The 18,529-nt window shown below is 42.1% G+C and overlaps 1 protein-coding gene across 2 annotated transcripts in view; it reads right to left on the bottom strand.

The window, feature by feature from the left end:
* The window catches only part of LOC147604453 (endochitinase 4-like), a 101,255-nt gene extending 90,263 nt beyond the window's left edge, over positions 1 to 10,992 (bottom strand). Inside the window, exons 1-3 of one of the 2 annotated variants that reach the window (XR_015265340.1) lie at positions 10,557 to 10,992; positions 10,347 to 10,461; positions 9,829 to 10,193 (exon numbers count right to left, since the gene is read on the bottom strand). Coding sequence is in view for 1 of the 2 variants with exons in the window: in XM_086794850.1 (XP_086650976.1) it covers positions 9,902 to 10,193; positions 10,347 to 10,461; positions 10,557 to 10,866 (717 nt within the window). In the remaining variant the exon portion in view is untranslated. Of the gene's footprint in view, positions 1 to 9,767; positions 10,194 to 10,346; positions 10,462 to 10,556 lie in introns of those variants that run through there. The other variant, XM_086794850.1, reaches the window with a different exon arrangement.
* Positions 10,993 to 18,529: the final 7,537 nt, after the last annotated feature.

Genomic DNA, 18,529 nt, shown 5'->3' with positions numbered 1-18,529 from the left:
AATGTGTTGTACCATAGCTCCTTTTAAACTCATGATACTTACAGTTGCATGGAAACTTAGTTTATTGGCACGAAGATGGATATCTCGTGTTGTGTAAACGTGTTGTACCATGGCCCACTAGTTCTCCATTGCTTGCCGTTTTGAAGCCCTATAAACGACCTTTCCAACGAAGCTCCATCACATCTTGCCATCGTTGAACTCGATGGGGACCAATTGTAGTAGGCTATAGATAACCCAAGAACCCTTGCAAAATGCCTCTCCTACCCAAGCACCATCGTCATCCTTCCTATTGTGCAGCGATATCTCCTCAATCTCATCTTTTGGTCTTCTTGGTGCGGCCATATCAACCTGAAGCTAAAGGTAAAGCTTGTTGTGCAAAAGGTTAGAATTGGGTGAATGTTCTAGAATGAGATCTATAGATTAGGGTTTTGGAGGAGCCTTGAAGAATGAAGAGATGAAATAAGGGAGGAGATTAACGAGAGTATAGTTTGGATGTTCAAGAAGCTAAGCGGATTTGAAAATGAGATTTTGGTCTATAATCAAGTTTGAGATGAGTTTTTGGGGAAAAAAGTGACTATTTTGGAATAATGAACCACGAAAATTGTGGGACCACACCTACCTACTCTAACCCCCTACTTTTTGTAGGAGACAAATGTAATTATAAGCGCCGAAAGCCTAGTCCCCCTCCTTACTGCCTAGTCTCTCTCCCTATATACAAAGGAGACCAAATTTGCACACTCCTCTATTCTTATTGGTTCGTTACTAATTACTTTCATTAGTAAAAGACCCAAAATATACTCAAATGCCCCCTAATGATAGCCACTTGTATAAGTCTTTTCTTTGGGCATGACTACCCTTTGATTTCGAGGATGAAATCATTATAGGACGGGATGGTTTGTAATGAAGCAACACCTTTAGTTTAGGTCTAGAACCTTGGTCATGGGCTCAAGTATAAAAGGGGGCTCATGAACTATCATTGTACCTTTTTGACACCTTTATACTTTTTGATATCTTTTGATATTAGTCATCATGACTCTTGGAGCCTCATGGCTCTCAACCTAGGCCTATGGAAGGCTATTTCCTTCCTTTGGAGCAAGGCTAAATCATTTAGGCATTATGCATGATTTCTTGTTGCTAATTGCATGTTAATAAGCATAATGATTATCCCTAATCTGAGCTTGTAGATCACTCTGTTCCAGTATCGAAGAGCTAATCATCATCTCAGGAAAATAAGGTGGTATCTCCCTATGCAAAAAAGCAAGCCTTTTAATGTGGAGAAAACAAGACATTGTGTGCATAGTGCCATGTGTACTCAAATTTCTCTCATTTTTTCCCCTAGTATGGTAATGGTCCGCCGACTAGTGACTTGACTAGTAGTAGCAAGCCTATAACTAATGAAAAGAATGCAGGGGTTAAGAGCTTGAGCTCCTTGTAAAAAACATAAAAAACACAAGAGTAGATAAGCATACAAGAGATGGATGGCTGAATATTCTTTTGTTCTCTCCACTTGTCCACAACCATAACATAAAGATAAGAGTCCATACTATTTATGAAAGTATTATCATACTATAACATATAGATTGTTGGTCCATAGTGTCTACCCAACTACAGAAGTTAGCACTATAACTATGTCATAACTCTAATACACCAAAGTGGTCACACATCCTGGTGGCATAGCACCCATAATCTCACCAACCATACCATGGGTGTAAGTGCAAAGTTTCCATCCTGGGTGTCACCCGTATCCACACTAGTTAAGCTCGATATCTCAACACTCTCCCTTGAGCTCAACCCCATACCTTGCACTCCAAGTAATCTCCTGAATCTGCAGAGCTTCCCTATACCCAATGCCTTTCTGAAGTAATTGCCTACTATAACATATAAATGATTGGTCCATAGGGTGAAATATACTACATGATTTGGAGTTATAACTATGTCATATCTCTAGTACACCAAAGTGGCTATGACATATCCTGTAAAACCACTGGTAGCATATCATCCATAATCTCACCAAGCCAATGGTGGAAGTGCAAAGCTGTCACGTTGGTGTGTCACCTATATCTGAGTTTGATATCTCAACACTCTCCCTTGAGCTCAACTCCATATCTTGCACTCCAAGTATGCTCCTAAACCTTTGGAGCTTCTCTGTACTTATTCTTTATGCTAACATAAACCAAATCTAATCACCTACTAGAACCTTCTTCCTCACAAGGTGATAAGGCATCTCAATGTGTTTTTTCCTAGCATCATACACTAGCTTACTCGTCAAATATATTATGCTCATATTATTACAATATATGCTAACAACCCTATTCATGGATCACCCATGTCTACCAATAGCTTCTCTAACCAAACTACCTCACATGCTGCCATAGAAGCACACATGTACTCCACAAAGAAACCTACTTTTGCTGCTCCAATACTCCCAAAAGAAAACATAAAAGTGCTACTAGATCTCTTGTTTAAGATGCTACCAGCCTAATCTGTATATCCACGTACCTATATCGATAATCCTACCTCATAGAAAGGTCCATAGTGTATTGTGGACTTTATATACATGACTATCCTCCTAGTTGCATCCAAGTGTGGCTTCCTTGGGCCCCACATAAACTAACTCACCAACCAAATAACCTATAGCTAAAATCTAGTCTAGTGATAGGCATGTAAATCAAACTCCCTATAATGTGTCTCTACATAGTGGGGTTCTCCAAAAGATCACATGTATCTATAGGTGATCACCTGCATCTGTTAGAAAGTCCAAGTACACCACCCTTACTAGCACAAGACTAAACATGTGGAGTGCAATTACCTTTCTCTTGTCATGGTGGGGAACTTGCCATCTTGGAGAAGAGGCAACTGTGGTGTAGCAAGATAAGAATTGAGAAGACCCTTGGTGTAGCAAGATAGAACTTGAGAAGAGGTAACCGTGGTGTAGCAAGATATCAATTGAGAAGACCAGCTCCCATTGTCAATATCACCATGTGAGTTGTCTATTTTGAGCTCAGGAATCCCATCACTTGAAGAGCTCCACGGTAGCTTCAGGACAATAGACCTCTCCTCACACAAACCCTCACACTCTCACTAGTATATCAATGGACAAGCATATGGGAGAGAAAAAGAGACACATGCACTCTCACACCCACATACACAAGCACAGTACTACCAGGAGGCAAAGAGAGTATAAAGCTAGAGAGCAAGAGCACAAAAGGTAAGAGCTTAGTTCTCAATCCAACCAAAGGGAATTTCCCTTTCACATTAGACAAATTCACTTATATACAAGTCACTTATTAGTCACTCATATGCAAGTCACTTATATACAAGTTACTTTTTAGTCTTGGGCATCTAGACTTCATTGAATTTTGGATGTCCAACAAGTAGACCTTAGTTTTATTTTTATCTAATGTAGATACAAGAATGTGGGTGCGTGGGATGCCATCTTCACATAAGGCATGCCCATCACTTGGGTTATAACTTGAGAAGTGTAATTTAGGCAAGATTATAATATAATTAATCATGCCATGCTTGGGCAAGCATGTCAAATGGGGTTTGTGGCCTTAGGTGCATAGGTACTCCATAGCCTACATGACTTTGATTCCTTAGGGTTATTTGGATTAATTTTTGAGGGATTGTTGATGAAGGTTATCGATGGCAAGGGGTACAGATGTTGGTGCAAATGTATGTGCTTGGGTAGAAACAAGTAAAGTTGTATAATGCAGATGTTGGTGCAAATGTATGTGCTTGGGTAGAAACAAGTATGTGCAAATGTATGTGCTTGGGTAGAAACAAGTAAGGTTGTATAATGCATGTACTTAAATGGTGCAAGCACCTACCTACTTACATGCATCACAAAAATAAAAACAATATGTAGTGTAAGTAAGCATATATTTAGGGGAGAGTTTTTTATGTTGAGTCTTCAACCATGGTACATAGTGCATGAGTGTTGGTGTACTATGCATGAGTGATGTAGAACCACGATAGACTTTTTGCGTTATGCACTCCTCATTCCTCCATAGAAAGCACTATTTGACATTTTATGCTTGTCCATCCGACACACAAGAGACTCGACTTAGACTCATGCATGTCTTTCTAGCACATAATGATGTTATGTGAGATCGATTAAGATGATGATGAGGTTTAAGAAGCATCATGCCATGATAAAATCTAGGCCAGGGATGTCTTTCCACAACAAGAATAGAGAGAGTATGTAGGCCCTAATCATGTTTAAACTCCCATCCGAAGGGTAGTCGTATGTTATATGGTGTATGTAATATATAACATATGCCAAGGCCATAGTATTATCTCCCATCAGAAGGGTGGAAGATCTAAAGTGTAAAATATGTAACATATGCAATGGAAGATCCAAAATGTCAATCCATACAAAGCCTACATGTCTAAAAACTTTATTAAAGGCAAATAAAAGATTTCATCTTTTATAAGAAACTTTTAATGCCACAAGAGGGGGATCAACTTTGTCCAAGTGAATAGAAAAATACACATTCAAATGTAATACAATTCAATGATACATGCCCTTGTTGTTAAATTAGAAGCATGGCTTCCACATTTATAGTACATAAAACCTCATTGTTGTTAATAATCCAATACTATACTTTTGAAGTAAGAGTTCTCTTGGTGGGAAAAAAATTTGTAGCTCTTTCATTAAATGAGATAAGTTGTTTTACTTTATGTCAAGAGTTACCTTTAAAGTAGGAGGACTCTTTGGGTAAACATAAAAAACATAGCTCTTTCACTAAATATGATGAATTTTTTATTTACCTTATTTATATCAAAACTATAAGGTAAAGAATAAAATGATATCTTGGGGTTGGGTGTTTGATTACCTTAGCTTCTTAATTTTCAACACAACGCAATCCAAATTTAATGGTACTCGCTTACTCAAGCTTAAATGTTCAATAGGCACTTCCTCCTTGCAACCTCCTTCTCGTTGGTAAGAATTTTTGGCATACATTAATCACCACACATATATGATACATCAAAATAAATAATTATCAACAAAAGGGACTCTTTTTAGTATTACAAGCCTTTGAAATGAAAGCCATAGTATGAACCCGTGAGGTGGTGTGAAGCATGATAGTGACCACATGGAGGACTGGGGGATCATGTGTGCATGAGGAGAACATGTGGGAAGTCGTGTGTGCAAGTGGAGGCCATGTTGGGAGTCAAGTGAGGTGACTAAGGTGAGGTGGTAGAGGTGTGAGGTGGTGATGACTCGTGTGGTTAGGAGGTTAAAGTGTGGCCATGAGGCAAGGTGGTGATGTAGCCATAAGGCAAGTGTTAACTAAAACTATACTTATTGGTGGTGTGAAATCCAAAGTCCTAGGGGTAATGCTAATGCTTAATATAACTAATCCTAGTTTGTACAATTAAAGAAAACAAAGACATTAGAGACATCAAAAAGCAACACACAAAAATCCGACAAATATACTAGACCAATCAAACTAACACACAAAAATCCAACAAATACACCAAACCAAAAAAATTGCTAACAATTCAAACTAAAAACCTCAGTCAATCTAAATTACATAACACAAATCAACACCAAATCCAACAAAACAAGAAAAAGCACAAAATCAATATATTTTTCCCTGCTAATGTAACCCTTCCTTATCATCCTTTCTTTCCTTTATCAAACCAGTACTACACATCATGGGTCTTCCCCCACATGTGGCAAGAAGAAAAACATGCCCTACACAATAATCTAATCAAGCACTAAGGCAAAGCAATTGTGCTCCCTGGTGCAATGGTGCCATTAGAAAACCTAAATAACCATACTCACTAGCACAAACCTAACCAAGTAGAATGCACTTACCTTTCTCATGTCATTGGAAACTTGGATGCTTACTCGCCGTCTTGGAGAAGAGGCAAAACCACATTAGCAAGCTTGGACTTGAGAGCGTTGACTCTCCCCATAACCATGTAAGTTTTCTATGTCGTCAGCTTGGAACTCCCATGGATGGAAGAGGTCCAAGATCGCTTCAAGACAATAGCCCTTTCCTCACACACACCCTCACACTCTCACTACATCAATGGCAAGGCATACATGGGAGAGAGAAAGAGACACACACATTGTCACACCTACACACACAAGCATAGCACTATAATCAAGAAGAGAGGATTGACTCTCCCCATAACCATGTAAGTTTTCTATGTCGTGAGCTTGGAACTCCCATGGATGGAAGAGCTCCAAGATCGCTTCAAGACAATAGCCCTTTCCTCACACACACCCTCACACTTTCACTACATCAACGGCAAGGCATACATGGGAGAGAAAAAGAGACACACACATTGTCACACCTACACACACAAGCATAGCACTATAATCAAGAAGAGAGCTAGAGAGCAAGGAGGAGGCAAGAGCTTAGTTATGGATCCAAGCCAAGGGAATTTCCCTTTCTCATTAGACAAGTTCACTTATGCATAAGCCACTCCAAATTTCGCTGACTTTCAGGCGTACAAGTAGCCCTTAGTATAATATTCATCTAAATTATGTAGATACAAGAATACGGGTGCATGGGACATAAGGCTTGGGGCCATCCCTCGGAATATGTCTTGAACTATATACAATTCATACAAGACTACAACACAATAGAGTTAATCCTATCATTCTTAAGCTAGCATGGGTACATGGGTCCATAGCTACTCCATGACCTTGATTTCTTAGGCTTGTTTGGCTTCATTCGTTCTTTGTTGCTTAATGATGGCTCCTTCTACTCCCATTACATGGTGTTGATGTGACCTTGTTTGGAAGTAATGTTGGGCACCTAAATAACCTTGGGTTAAGAGAGAGAGAGAGAGAGAGAGAGAGAGAGAGAGAGAATTTGAAGAGTCTTGGCTTCTAAGAAGAGTTAAAAAATGATATGCTCCTAAAGAAGATATATCTTGATAATCTAATGAGATATTGAAAAGGTAGTCTATCACATGGTCAAGTCCACGATGAAGTCCTCTTTCCCGAGAGAAAGCCAGATATAATCAAGTCCATGAAAAATCCCCTATCGAAAGGAAGGCCAAGTTCTCCAAAACAAAGAATATATAATGGGCACAGTAAGACACACACGACGCAAGACTTTCGGAGGAGTTAAGTTGTGCCCTGAACGACCTGCAGCCTCAACCAACTTGTGCCGTGAAAGACCTGTAGCCTCACCCAACTTGTGCCGTGAAAGACCATGATATTGGTGATATCATCATCGCCACCATGATATTGGTGGTGGCGAACACGATGCCGAGTCCACCACTAGTAGTGGACTCTTTGTTGAAGTTGGAATGGCCATGGGTGAGGACATGGATCTAAAGATAGAATCCCTTGCATGTAGTACATGTACTTGTATTCTTAATATAACTAGTAATATATTTGTGTAATGATTTCTCTTCCTGTGCTCGACAATATATGATCCTTCTTCCTCTATTTGAAATTATCATCTCATTCAGCCCCCCACTTAACTCCTTTGTCACCATTCATTTTTGCAGTCCATCTTACTCTCTTACCCCAATCAAATCAAATTGATTAAGCTCTTTGTTCTCTAGATTGAGGGATCGAGGTGTGGCCTGACAACAATAGGTTCGGCCACGAGACTAGCTAGCTTGTGCCCCGGTTGTTATCCCAAAAACAATAGCCAGATAGAACATGCCCAGCTACTAGCTTGTCAATTATACCTAGCTAGGCCTCCATTATATTATATGTAATGGCCTAGATAAAGGCTCGACTACTATGTCAGTACATTAGGAATTTTTTGGACCCAAAAAGGGCCTCCTAAGGATTCCTAATTTTAAGGGATTAGATCTTAAAAAGCTAGGCTTAAGGGAGACAAAGGCTGTGATAACCCCTATTTTTTGCCTTGCCACATCAGCCATACCCCCCTAGTTTCACTTTTTAAAGGGAATATTCTTATACTCTCTCTCTTACTTTTTGACTTTTCTTATACTCTCTCTTACTTTTTGAATTTTTTATCTCCACTCTCTATAAATTGAATCTTTCTTGTTAGTCTGAAATCTCCTTTCTCATTAACTCCCACTATATCTCCCTTCCACACATCAACAAAACATTCTCGTATTTAGGTGGACTCCAAAAAGTGAAAATTTTTTATTTTTTATTTTTCTATGCTTGATAGTAGTCAGGCTATATGTACCCAGCTCTACTAGCTGAAGACCATATTAGGGAGTTTGGGAAAATCCCATTACTTTGGGAATTTTATTTTCAATCTACTTTTTAGTATATCTTGAGCATATCAATGCCAAAGTTGTCGGAGAATATAGATTTAGAACCTACTCTTCAAGAGCTTTCTAATGATATGCCACATAAGGGAGTTTTGAAAAAAATCTTAAAAGGATTCACCATGTCCCCACTTTTTTGGATCTTATATAATGGGAATTGGGATTTTCCCAAACTCCCTAATATGGTCTTAGCTCATCAATCTTGCCCAACTAGGCCTCCATTATGGTGCATTGCTTACTGTGATGTTTGGAGAGGTCCACATAGACCAAGTTGAAGTTGAATCTAGCTATATTGTTTGTTATGGGCTTGGCTAAAGGCCCGACTACTATGCCGGTAATAGCTATGCTTGACAATAGTTGGGGGCTATATGGGCCTAGCTCTACTAGCTCATCAATCCTGCCCAACTAGGCCTCCATTATGTTCCAATGCGTACTATTATGTAAGGAGAGGTACATATAGACCAAGATGAAGCTGAATCCAGCTAAATGAGTCTTTACTCCGGCTTATTGTTTCTCAAGAAAGACCAATAATAGATCTAAGGAAAATCATGGTGATCACCAATCTTAGTCGACCAAGCACTTTGAAGGAGCTCGAAAAATTTCTAGGTCAAATAAAATGGCACAACAGATTTCTCAAGTATCTAGCTCATGTAGCTTTTTGCCATTATACACTCTAAATAAGAAGGATGCAATGCTTATGTGGTCAAAACAATGCAGAAAGCATTTCAAAATCTATAAATAATGCTCACAAATAGCAATTCTACAACCCCCAAACTATGTGTGTTGTCAATGTATGCATTCGAAGTGGCAGTCAGAAATGTTCTTATCAAAATGGAGTTAGTTTTGTTTTGTATCAATCCCAAGATATCTCTGAAAGACATTAACACATCAATTGCAAGTTTTGAAGTATGTTAAAGTCTTGAGATGTAAACTCTTGGGTAGCACCATTTGCAAAAGATCTACAATGTAATGCTAAGGCATCTTTACAAGGATTTTTCTATTTTGAAAAGACGCAACCTAATTCTTTCCTCTAGAGGCAGTCACCTTCACCTTCATTTGAAGGTAGGAAAACTGACAAGTGCAAATAAAATTTATGATGGGACTGTTGGTTAGAGGGCCTTCTTGGTATTACCTTAGCAAAATATGTGCGTTCATCAATCAATTATCTATGAGTGGTTTTTTCGAGATTATATTAAGCTTGGCAATGCCTTGGTGTATAGGTATGTTGATTGTGGTGGGCTGGCATTAGGCTACACAATTTGTTATTGGGTAGCAATTGACAAGGTGGACAAATTTCTTGGCATAGAGGTGAACAAGCACACTGAGAGAAAAGTAGCATGAGTACTTGACGAGCTTCCTATTTCTTAATGGAGTTTGAAGGCCTATGTGCAGCAGTAGCTAACAAAGCATGCATGATGTCAATATTTGTTAGTTCAATACTTCCACAATTCCTTTGTGGACATGCAAGTGTGCTTGAAAAAGCACGTGCTATAAAAAAAATTCCTAAATTGGGACGCGTGATTTCTCTCTCTTCACTTTATATAGGATTATCAAAAAGGGAATCTATATATGTATATGCAAACCCCCCTTTTACATACCAACCGCAACAACAACAGGTTGAGGACTATATTTCTTATTTTGTATTATTGGCATAGCTACACTTATATATGGCCGCTTAGCAGGTGAGGCTGGAACCGGGGTCGACGTTGAGAGTGGAGCAATAGCTCTGGTAGAGGTTGATGCGGTCTTGGGCCTCGCTGCTGCTGCCACCACATTCCCCGGAGTTGATGTCGCGGATGGTGGCGCCGAAGTCCTCGTTGTTGACGATGTCGCTATGGCACGAGGAGTCGATCATCCAGAACCACACCGCCGTCTTGAAAGAAGTCACGGCGTCGGTGGCCACCACGCCCGGATTGTTGATGCCGTCGAACTGCAGGTAGCTACCGGCCGCCCCATAGTTGTAGTTCCTGGGCCATCGATATTATTCATGGCGGGACATTAGATGTTTGCACTAGGTGGCATGAAAAATCAGTACATTAATGCGGCACTATAATAAGTAAAATGTTAGGAGGAGTGCTTTTACAGCCTAGCGGCGGCGGATGACGGGGCTAGCTGCCTACCATGTGAGCTGCAAGGGGCCTCGTCCATAGTAGCTTTGGCCTGAAGCGCAGCCGTATGAGGAGGTCGTGTCGCAGTAGATTTCAGGTGGGTTTTGCTCGTTAATGTAGCATCCCTCTGCAGATTTATAATTACAAAAGAGGAGAAAATTTAAGGACAAATAAGTACTACTACGGGTGATTAATTCTTAGTTGTGGTTTGGATTGCATCACCTCCCGTCTCGTGCGCCACGTGCGCAAAGAAGGCCGCCAGCTCCCGGGCGTTCACAGTAGAGTCGCCGGACGTGCCGAAGCCGTCGAGGGCCGCGGCCGCCTGCGTGAAGGCGTCGTACGTGTAGAATCCGTTGCCCTCGCAGCCGCTCGTGCTGATTTGGGGCAAAAACTGGCTGAAGATGTCGGTCGTGATAATAGACGACACTTGGGCTGCCGCTAGTAGCTCATTGTTCAAAAATGGGGCTGCGGACAGTAGGAAGGCCAGCGAGACCACAATGATATGCAACATGCGACAGGAATTAGATTCCATTATAGCAGCAAGCAGCAATTAGCTGGCGCAATAACCAGACGTCAAGATATCCAGATGATTAAGGCACACAAGTGGATTAATTTGGCAGATGATGATGAACAACACTTGATTCATGTATATATAGGGCGGGGCGGGGCGGGGCGACCGATTGTGTATAGAGAGAGGCTGCAGGTCTTGCAGAACTTTTATTTTTAAAAGAAAAAAAAACCACCAAAATAGCTGTATATATATATTCCGAACTTTATTTCTTCCCACACACACATATATATATATTCCGAACTTTATTTGTAGGTGTATATATGTTCCGAGCTTTATTCGCAAATTAATTTGTAGGTGTATGTATATATAGCCTATAGGGAGACTAGTGCTGAAATGTGACACCTTAAGGGCCACTATCTATTCAAATGAATTTGTAGGTGTATATATATATAGCCTATAGGGAGACTCGGCACGAGTGCCGGGAGTGCTGAAATTTGACACCTTGAGGACCACTATCTATTTTGAAAATTGAAAGTTTATGGCCTTTAAATTGAAAGTTAGGACAAGTCTTCAAATTAATTTGTAGGTGTATGTATATATAGCCTATAGGGAGACTCGGCACGAGTAACGGCAGTGCTGAAATTTGACACCTTGAGGGCCACTATCTATTTTGAAAATTTCTCAGTTTCACACAAAGTCAACCAAGTTTATGGCCTTTAAATTGAAAGTTAGGACAAGTTTTCAAATTAATTTGTAGGTGTATGTATATATAGCCTATAGGGAGACTCGGCACGAGTAACGGCAGTGCTGATATTTGACACCTTGAGGGCCACTATCTATTTTGAAAATTTCTCAGTTTCACACAAAGTCAACCAAGTTTATGGCCTTTAAATTGAAAGTTAGGACAAGTCTTCAAATTAATTTGTAGGTGTATATATATATAGCCTATAGGGAGACTCGGCACGAGTGCCAGCAATGCTGAAATTTGACACCTTGAGGGCCACTATCTATTTTGAAAATTTCTCAGTTTCACACAAAGTCAACCAAGTTTATGGCCTTTAAATTGAAAGTTAGGACAAGTCTTGTAGGTGTATATATATATAGCCTATAGGGAGACTCGGCACGAGTAACGGCAGTGCTGAAATTTGACACCTTGAGAGCCACTATCTATTTTGAAAATTTCCCAGTTTCACACAAAGTCAACCAAGTTTATGGCCTTTAAATTGAAAGTTAGGGACACGTCTTCAAATTTAAACCTTCCCAAACCAACCTTTCGGTGGGTTGATTACCGTCTTCTCTCTCTCGTATTAAAAAAAAAAGTTCAAAAAGTTTATGGCCTTTAAATTGAAAGTTAGGACAAGTCTTCAAATTAATTTGTAGGTGTATATATATATAGCCTATAGGGAGACTCGGCACGAGTAACGGCAGTGCTGAAATTTGACACCTTGAGGGCCACTATCTATTTTGAAAATTTCTCAGTTTCACACAAAGTCAACCAAGTTTATGGCCGTTAAATTGAAAGTTAGGGACACGTCTTCAAATTTCAACCTTCCCAAACCAACCTTTCGGTGGGTTGATTACCGTCTTCTCTCTCTCGTATTAAAAAAAAAAGTTCAAAAAGTTTATGGCCTTTAAATGGAAAGTTAGGACAAGTCTTCAAATTAATTTGTAGGTGTATATATATATAGCCTATAGGGAGACTCGGCACGAGTAACGGCAGTGCTGAAATTTGACACCTTGAGGGCCACTATCTATTTTGAAAATTTCTCAGTTTCACACAAAGTCAACCAAGTTTATGGCCTTTAAATTGAAAGTTAGGACAAGTCTTCAAATTTCAACCTTCCCAAACCAACCTTTCGGTGGGTTGATTACCCTCTTCTCTCCCTGGTTTTAAAAAAAAAAGTTCAAAAATTTTTCCCTATTAAAAAATCAAAAACCTTTTCTTGAAAACTAATTCTAATCTCTCCCCTCCTCTCTATCTTTCTCTCTGCCCCCTAAAAGAGACTTAAAATTTTTCACATTAAAAAAAAACAAAAACCTGTTTTAACAAAATAGCTGTATATTCATAACTTTATTTCTTCCCATATATATATTAAAAGAAAAAAATAACCAAAATAGCTGTATATTTAGAACTTTATTTCTCCCCATATATATATTTCGAACTTTATTTGTAGGTGTATCAATTAAATGCCCAAAATTCAACGAAATTTGGAGTGGCTTATGCATAAGTGAACTTGTCTAATGATGAGAAAGGGAGATTCCCTTGGAACTAAGCTCTTGCCTCCTCCTCGCTCTCTAGTTCTCTTCCTGATTATAGTGCTAAGCTTGTGTGTGTAGGTGTGATAGTGTGTGTGTCTCTTTTTATCTCCCATATGCCTTGCCATTGATGTTGTGAGAGTGTATATTCCGAACTTTATTTGTAGGTGTATCAATTAAATGCCCAAAAGTCAACGAAATTTGGAGTGGCTTATGCATAAGTGAACTTGTCTAATGATGAGAAACGGAAATTCCCTTGGGTTGGATCTAGAACTAAGCTCTTGCCTCCTCCTCGCTCTCTAGCTCTCTTCCTGATTGTAGTGCTAGGCTTGTGTGTGTAGGTGTGATAGTGTGTGTGTCACGTAGGCGGTAATGCCTGTGACCGACGGTGCTGCAGACCGGATGGCCATATTCGGGGTTCAGTGGGAGAGGATGCCCATGCGGAGTCATGGGCGGCCAGGCTAGTGTGGATGGCAGGCCACACACTATATAGCCTGGGGGATGAGGGGCAATCCTCATTCTTCCTCTATGGCTGGGTGGTGAGCCAGAGGCCATCCCCTCTTGTGGTAATGCCCGTAGCGGCGTTACGGATATCTAACACTGGTATCAGAGCGTGGTTCGAGGGGATCGTGAGAATCCGCGTGCGAACGGGGGACCGGAGCCCACTCGATGGTTTTCATCCACAATCTTCTCACCCTTATCTCGACAAGGGAGTGTGTGGAGGAAGGAGGGCCAAAACTTTTGAAGGGAAGAACTCTTTCTCTCTCTCCGACACACACAGCATCGCAGGTAAGAAAATTTTTGGTTGTTTTTCTTTTGTTTTCTGCGTTGAATGGCTGCGAAATACTCGCCGTTGAATGGATGCGAAAAGATTTGAAACGTGTGTTGAAGTGGGGGGGCGCAGACCAGCCCCACGAAAACATTGGAAACACAGGCTGTGTGTGGGGGGTGGGGCAGCGAAAACAGGTTGAAGCTCGTGTCTGTGTGTGGGGTAAAGCACATTCCCCATGACCTGTGTAGAGAGCTGGGGAGGAGCCAACCACACGTCAACCCCAAAGCCCACGAGTGTGAGGCGCAGGAGACCACAGCGACGAGTGTGAGGCGCTGAAGCTCTGCGGGGGGGGGCTTGCCTTGCAAAAAAACGAAGGCAAAGTCGGCGAAAACCAGTAGCTAGTCGAAGCTGAAATTTCGTGTTTGTGGGGCGAAGCAAGCCGTCGCAATACGCTCAGGAGAGGGAGCATCGTCGTCGTCGTCTCCTTCTTGCATGACAAAGGCCAAGCCAGCCAGGCCGGCGGCGGCCAGCCAGCCAGGTCGGCCAGTGGGGCGGCGGCGGCCAGCCAGCCATGGGCGACGGTGGCGCCAGCCAGCCAACGGCGGCGGCGGCCAAGGGCCACAATGGCCAGCACACGCCAGCCAACCCACCAGCGGCGGCCACCAACTGCCCCCAAAAAAAAATAATTATTTTTTTAAATAAAAATAAATTTCATTATTCATTTTTGTGAATTATATGAGAAAATTCAAGGAAACCCTCTCTCTCGGCTGGGGAGGAAGGATACCCCCCGCCGCAAGAAATAATCCCGGCAAGGCACCTCTCGATCATTTTAATTTTTGTTATCAGTTGGCATTTTCTCGTGGATCGGAGCATCCCGGAAGCGTCCTTGTAGAGGCTCGCAACGCAACATAAATCGACAGGCGACCGTAAAGGGGGGTGACTATTATTCTCTCTCCACCACTACTCATTTTTATTAGCGTTTTTTTAGTAATTTCCGAGTTCTCGCATTATTTTTTGCAAGAATTAAAAATGTCTGCTAGGCGTAGTGTGTCCCCACCGCCTTCTACTTCTCTAGGTTTTTCCAGTCTCTTGTCCTCGGTTGCGGGTTTGACCCCGACTGAATTGTCAGGCCGTACACGCCCGACCGTTGTTCGGTCCGGAGCGCGCTTATCACTCGTGATCCGCCAGCGCCCTCCTCGTCTATTGACCTTGCCTTAGGACCCAGCGAGCCCGTAGGCGGCCGCATTGGCTGATGACCCCTTTCTGGCCGATGAGCCAGAGGACATGAACACTGACGTCGCCGAGGGGACCGAGGAGGACCTCTTGGATTATGACGACGATGACTATGACCTATTGGACCCTGCTGATGTCCTGACAGAGACGGAGCTCTCTAGTGGAATGTTTAAATATCTTAATGGCAAATTGAACACTATGGGTAAAGTCCAGGCTGATTTAGTCACGATGCTACAGAGCATCTCCACACGGTTAGATGCACTAACAGCCGCCTCGGCTAATACTCCGACTCCTCGTGGTAGCCGAGCTCCTGCGGCACGGGTGAGCGTAGCCTCGCCAGTGGTTGCAGGAGTACATGCCGATGCGCCTGCGGGGCCGTCCGTAGCGACAGCTTCGTCGTTGTTAAAAGACTTAAAGCCGCCTAGTTTTGGTGGCGAGGAAAAGGAGAGAAACAAGGACTCAGTCAATATGTTTCTAGCGAAGTGGTCAGATTTACACGCACTGCGACAGCAGCCTAGCCGTATACAGCCCGTAGAGGCTAGCCTCCGGCAAAGCGTACAAGTGGTGGATGAGTTTGACAACTCGCCCTGCCACTTGGACGGAATTTGAAACAATGTTTCAAAAAGAATTTTTGCCTGTTAATGAGGCAGAGAGAAGCTGGGAGTTATGGGACAAGTGCTCGATGGAGAATAAATCCCTAACTCAGTACATCTCAAACTACAGGGAGATAGTACTCAAGCTAAAGGGAATCGATGCATTCCAGACATTGCGAGGCTTTAAGAGAGGCCTCAAAGATGATTACCTTGAGTACGTAGAACCCCTACAGCCTAAAGACTTAGCAGAGGTAATTCAATATGCACAGATATTCGATGACATCAAGCGCCGTAGTGCGCGTGGTGGTTCTAGCAGGGCCGAGGGTAGTGAAAAGAGGAGGTCAGGCCTCAAAAGAAAAGGGTTCCGTAGTGACAAACAAGGGGATAGGATGGATTAGGAAGGACAGGGTGGTCATTGGTCTAAAAAACTGCGACCATCTAGGAAAAAAAGAGACACCGAAAACCAAAAGAAAGAGCAATATATTAAAGCGCGAAAGGAAAATCGCTGCTTTAATTGCAATGAAGTAGGACACACGAAGGCTGAGTGTCCAAAGCCTAAAGCCAGCACGAGTGGCAACGAGCCCAAAAAAGATGGTAAATCTTCTAGGCAGTTGCATACAGTGCAGAGACTCCCTCTCAGTTCCGCAGAGTTCAGAGAGGTGACAGTGTGTCATTGTGATGAGCATCACGCTTGTTCAGTGACACCAGTGATGTGGCAGCCTACTGTAGGTCCGCATGACATGGTGCGCATGTATGGCACCATAGGTGGCCGTAGAGTCACAAAGTGGCTTCCCCCCACATGCTTGCAAAGTGTGGTTCCCCCCATCGGAGCATGTTTGGGTATGATGGCATGGAGATTTTCATGTTGCCCAAGAAGATGATCAGCGTGCCCATCAAGCCCTCACCCTCACCCAAACCAAAGCCCAACTCCCAACAGCAACAAGCGACGCATCATGAGTATACTGTTGGCCTAGCCAACGGATATGACAAAACGGTATGGAATACCGTAGTATTGGGGATCCCATTATCGATGGAGGACTACGAGGCTCCGCTTGACTTTCAGGTCATGCACTTAGCCAGAGCAGACGTATATCTAGGCAGGGAGTAGCTGTTTGGCTTGGGCCCTAGTCTAGCTCGAAATTACTTACATAATACGCTATGTTTTGAGCATGGAGGTAGAGTCATCACCCTGCAGGGCGACCGTACTGTCCTTGCCACACCACTTATTTCCTCCATGGAGCTGTGTACAGCAGTCCGCAGAGACCAAATAGCAGAGGTATATGCTTGTTACCCTCTTTTGAATTCTGTTTCCGTAGATGAAACGATAAATGATGTTTGCGTAGACAAACAAGAAAAATAAAATAACCTTGGACGAGACCCACTGTTTGAAAACCCTGTTTGGCATGCATGTGATTAAAACAAGAAAAAATCCAAGGTGAATGAGACATTAAAGAAAAAGTACGTAGATACTTTAACGAATTTATTAGAGGAATTTCAGGATGTTTTTCCTGATGATTTACCAGATGGTTTACCACCATCTAGAGAAGTAGACCATGGCATCGAAGTTATGCCAGGATCAAAACCTATAAGCAAACCTGCTTATAGATTAAGCCACTCCGAGGCACAGGAGGTGGAAAAATAATTAACGGAATATTTGAACAAAGGCTTTATTCGGCCTAGTTCAAGTCTGTGGGCATCGCCTATTCTTCTGGTAAAGAAGAAAGACGGATCTATGTGGATGTGCATAGACTATAGGGCTCTTAATCAGATAACGATTAAGAACAAGTATCCGATGCCACGCATGGATGAGTTGTTTGATCAACTCTATGGATCGAGATACTTCACAAAAATAGACCTGAGATCTGGGTATCATCAGGTTAGAATAAAAGCAGAAGCTGTTGCGAAGACAGCATTTAGGACCCGTTTCGGGCATTTTGAGTTTTTGGTTATGCCATTTGGGCTAACCAATGCTCCAGCGACGTTTATGACGCTGATGGACAGTATTTTACGTCCATATCTGGGAAAATTCGTAGTAGTTTTCCTAGATGATATTCTTGTGTACAGTAAGACAGAGAAAGAACACATAGAGCATTTGCGTCTAGTATTCAAGTTGTTGCAAGAGCACAAATTATTTGCAAAGAAAAGCAAATGTGAATTTTTTGAAACAGAAATTCACTACCTTGGCCATATTATATCCGCCGATGGTACGCAGATGGAGCCAGAAAAAGTAGAAGCTATTCTTAAATGACCAGCGCCGAAGAATCTCGAGGAACTGCAGATTTTTCTTGGCATGTCGGGGTTCTACCGACAGTATGTGAGGGACTACGCGAAGATCGCAGTCCCGTTGACTGACCAGTTATTACGGTCAAAAATAAAAAACATTAGTTGGGGGGACGCCCAACAGAAGAGCTTTGACAAGCTCAAGGTGACCATAGCAGCTGCACCTGTTTTGACAATTGTCGATCCAAATGAGCCGTTTGTTTTGGAAACAGACGCTAGTAATGAGGCCATTGGGGCCGTACTAATGCAAAGGAGACGCCCAATTGCATTTGAAGGTAAAAAGTTAGATCGTGCGCAGCGTAACTACTCGGCTTACGAGCGAGAGTTACTAGCAATAGTTCATGCACTGAAAAAGTGGAGACACTATTTATATGGTGCCACTTTTGAGGTCCGGACGGACCATGAAAGTCTGAAATGGCTTTCAAGTCAAAATGAACTGAAGGGTAGAAAAGGTCGGTGGGCGGAGATTCTACAGGAGTTTGACCTTCAGATGCGTTACCAGAAAGGTAAGTATAACGTGGTGGCAGATGCACTTAGTCGCATGCCACAG

The sequence above is a fragment of the Cibotium barometz genome, chromosome 61, assembly GCF_041138505.1.
Source record: "Cibotium barometz isolate CiBa-2024 chromosome 61, ASM4113850v1, whole genome shotgun sequence".
In the NCBI taxonomy this organism is placed as follows: Eukaryota; Viridiplantae; Streptophyta; class Polypodiopsida; order Cyatheales; family Cibotiaceae; genus Cibotium; species Cibotium barometz.
Note: the sequence above shows the minus strand (reverse complement) of the source record. Positions and strands in the feature narration are given on the sequence as shown.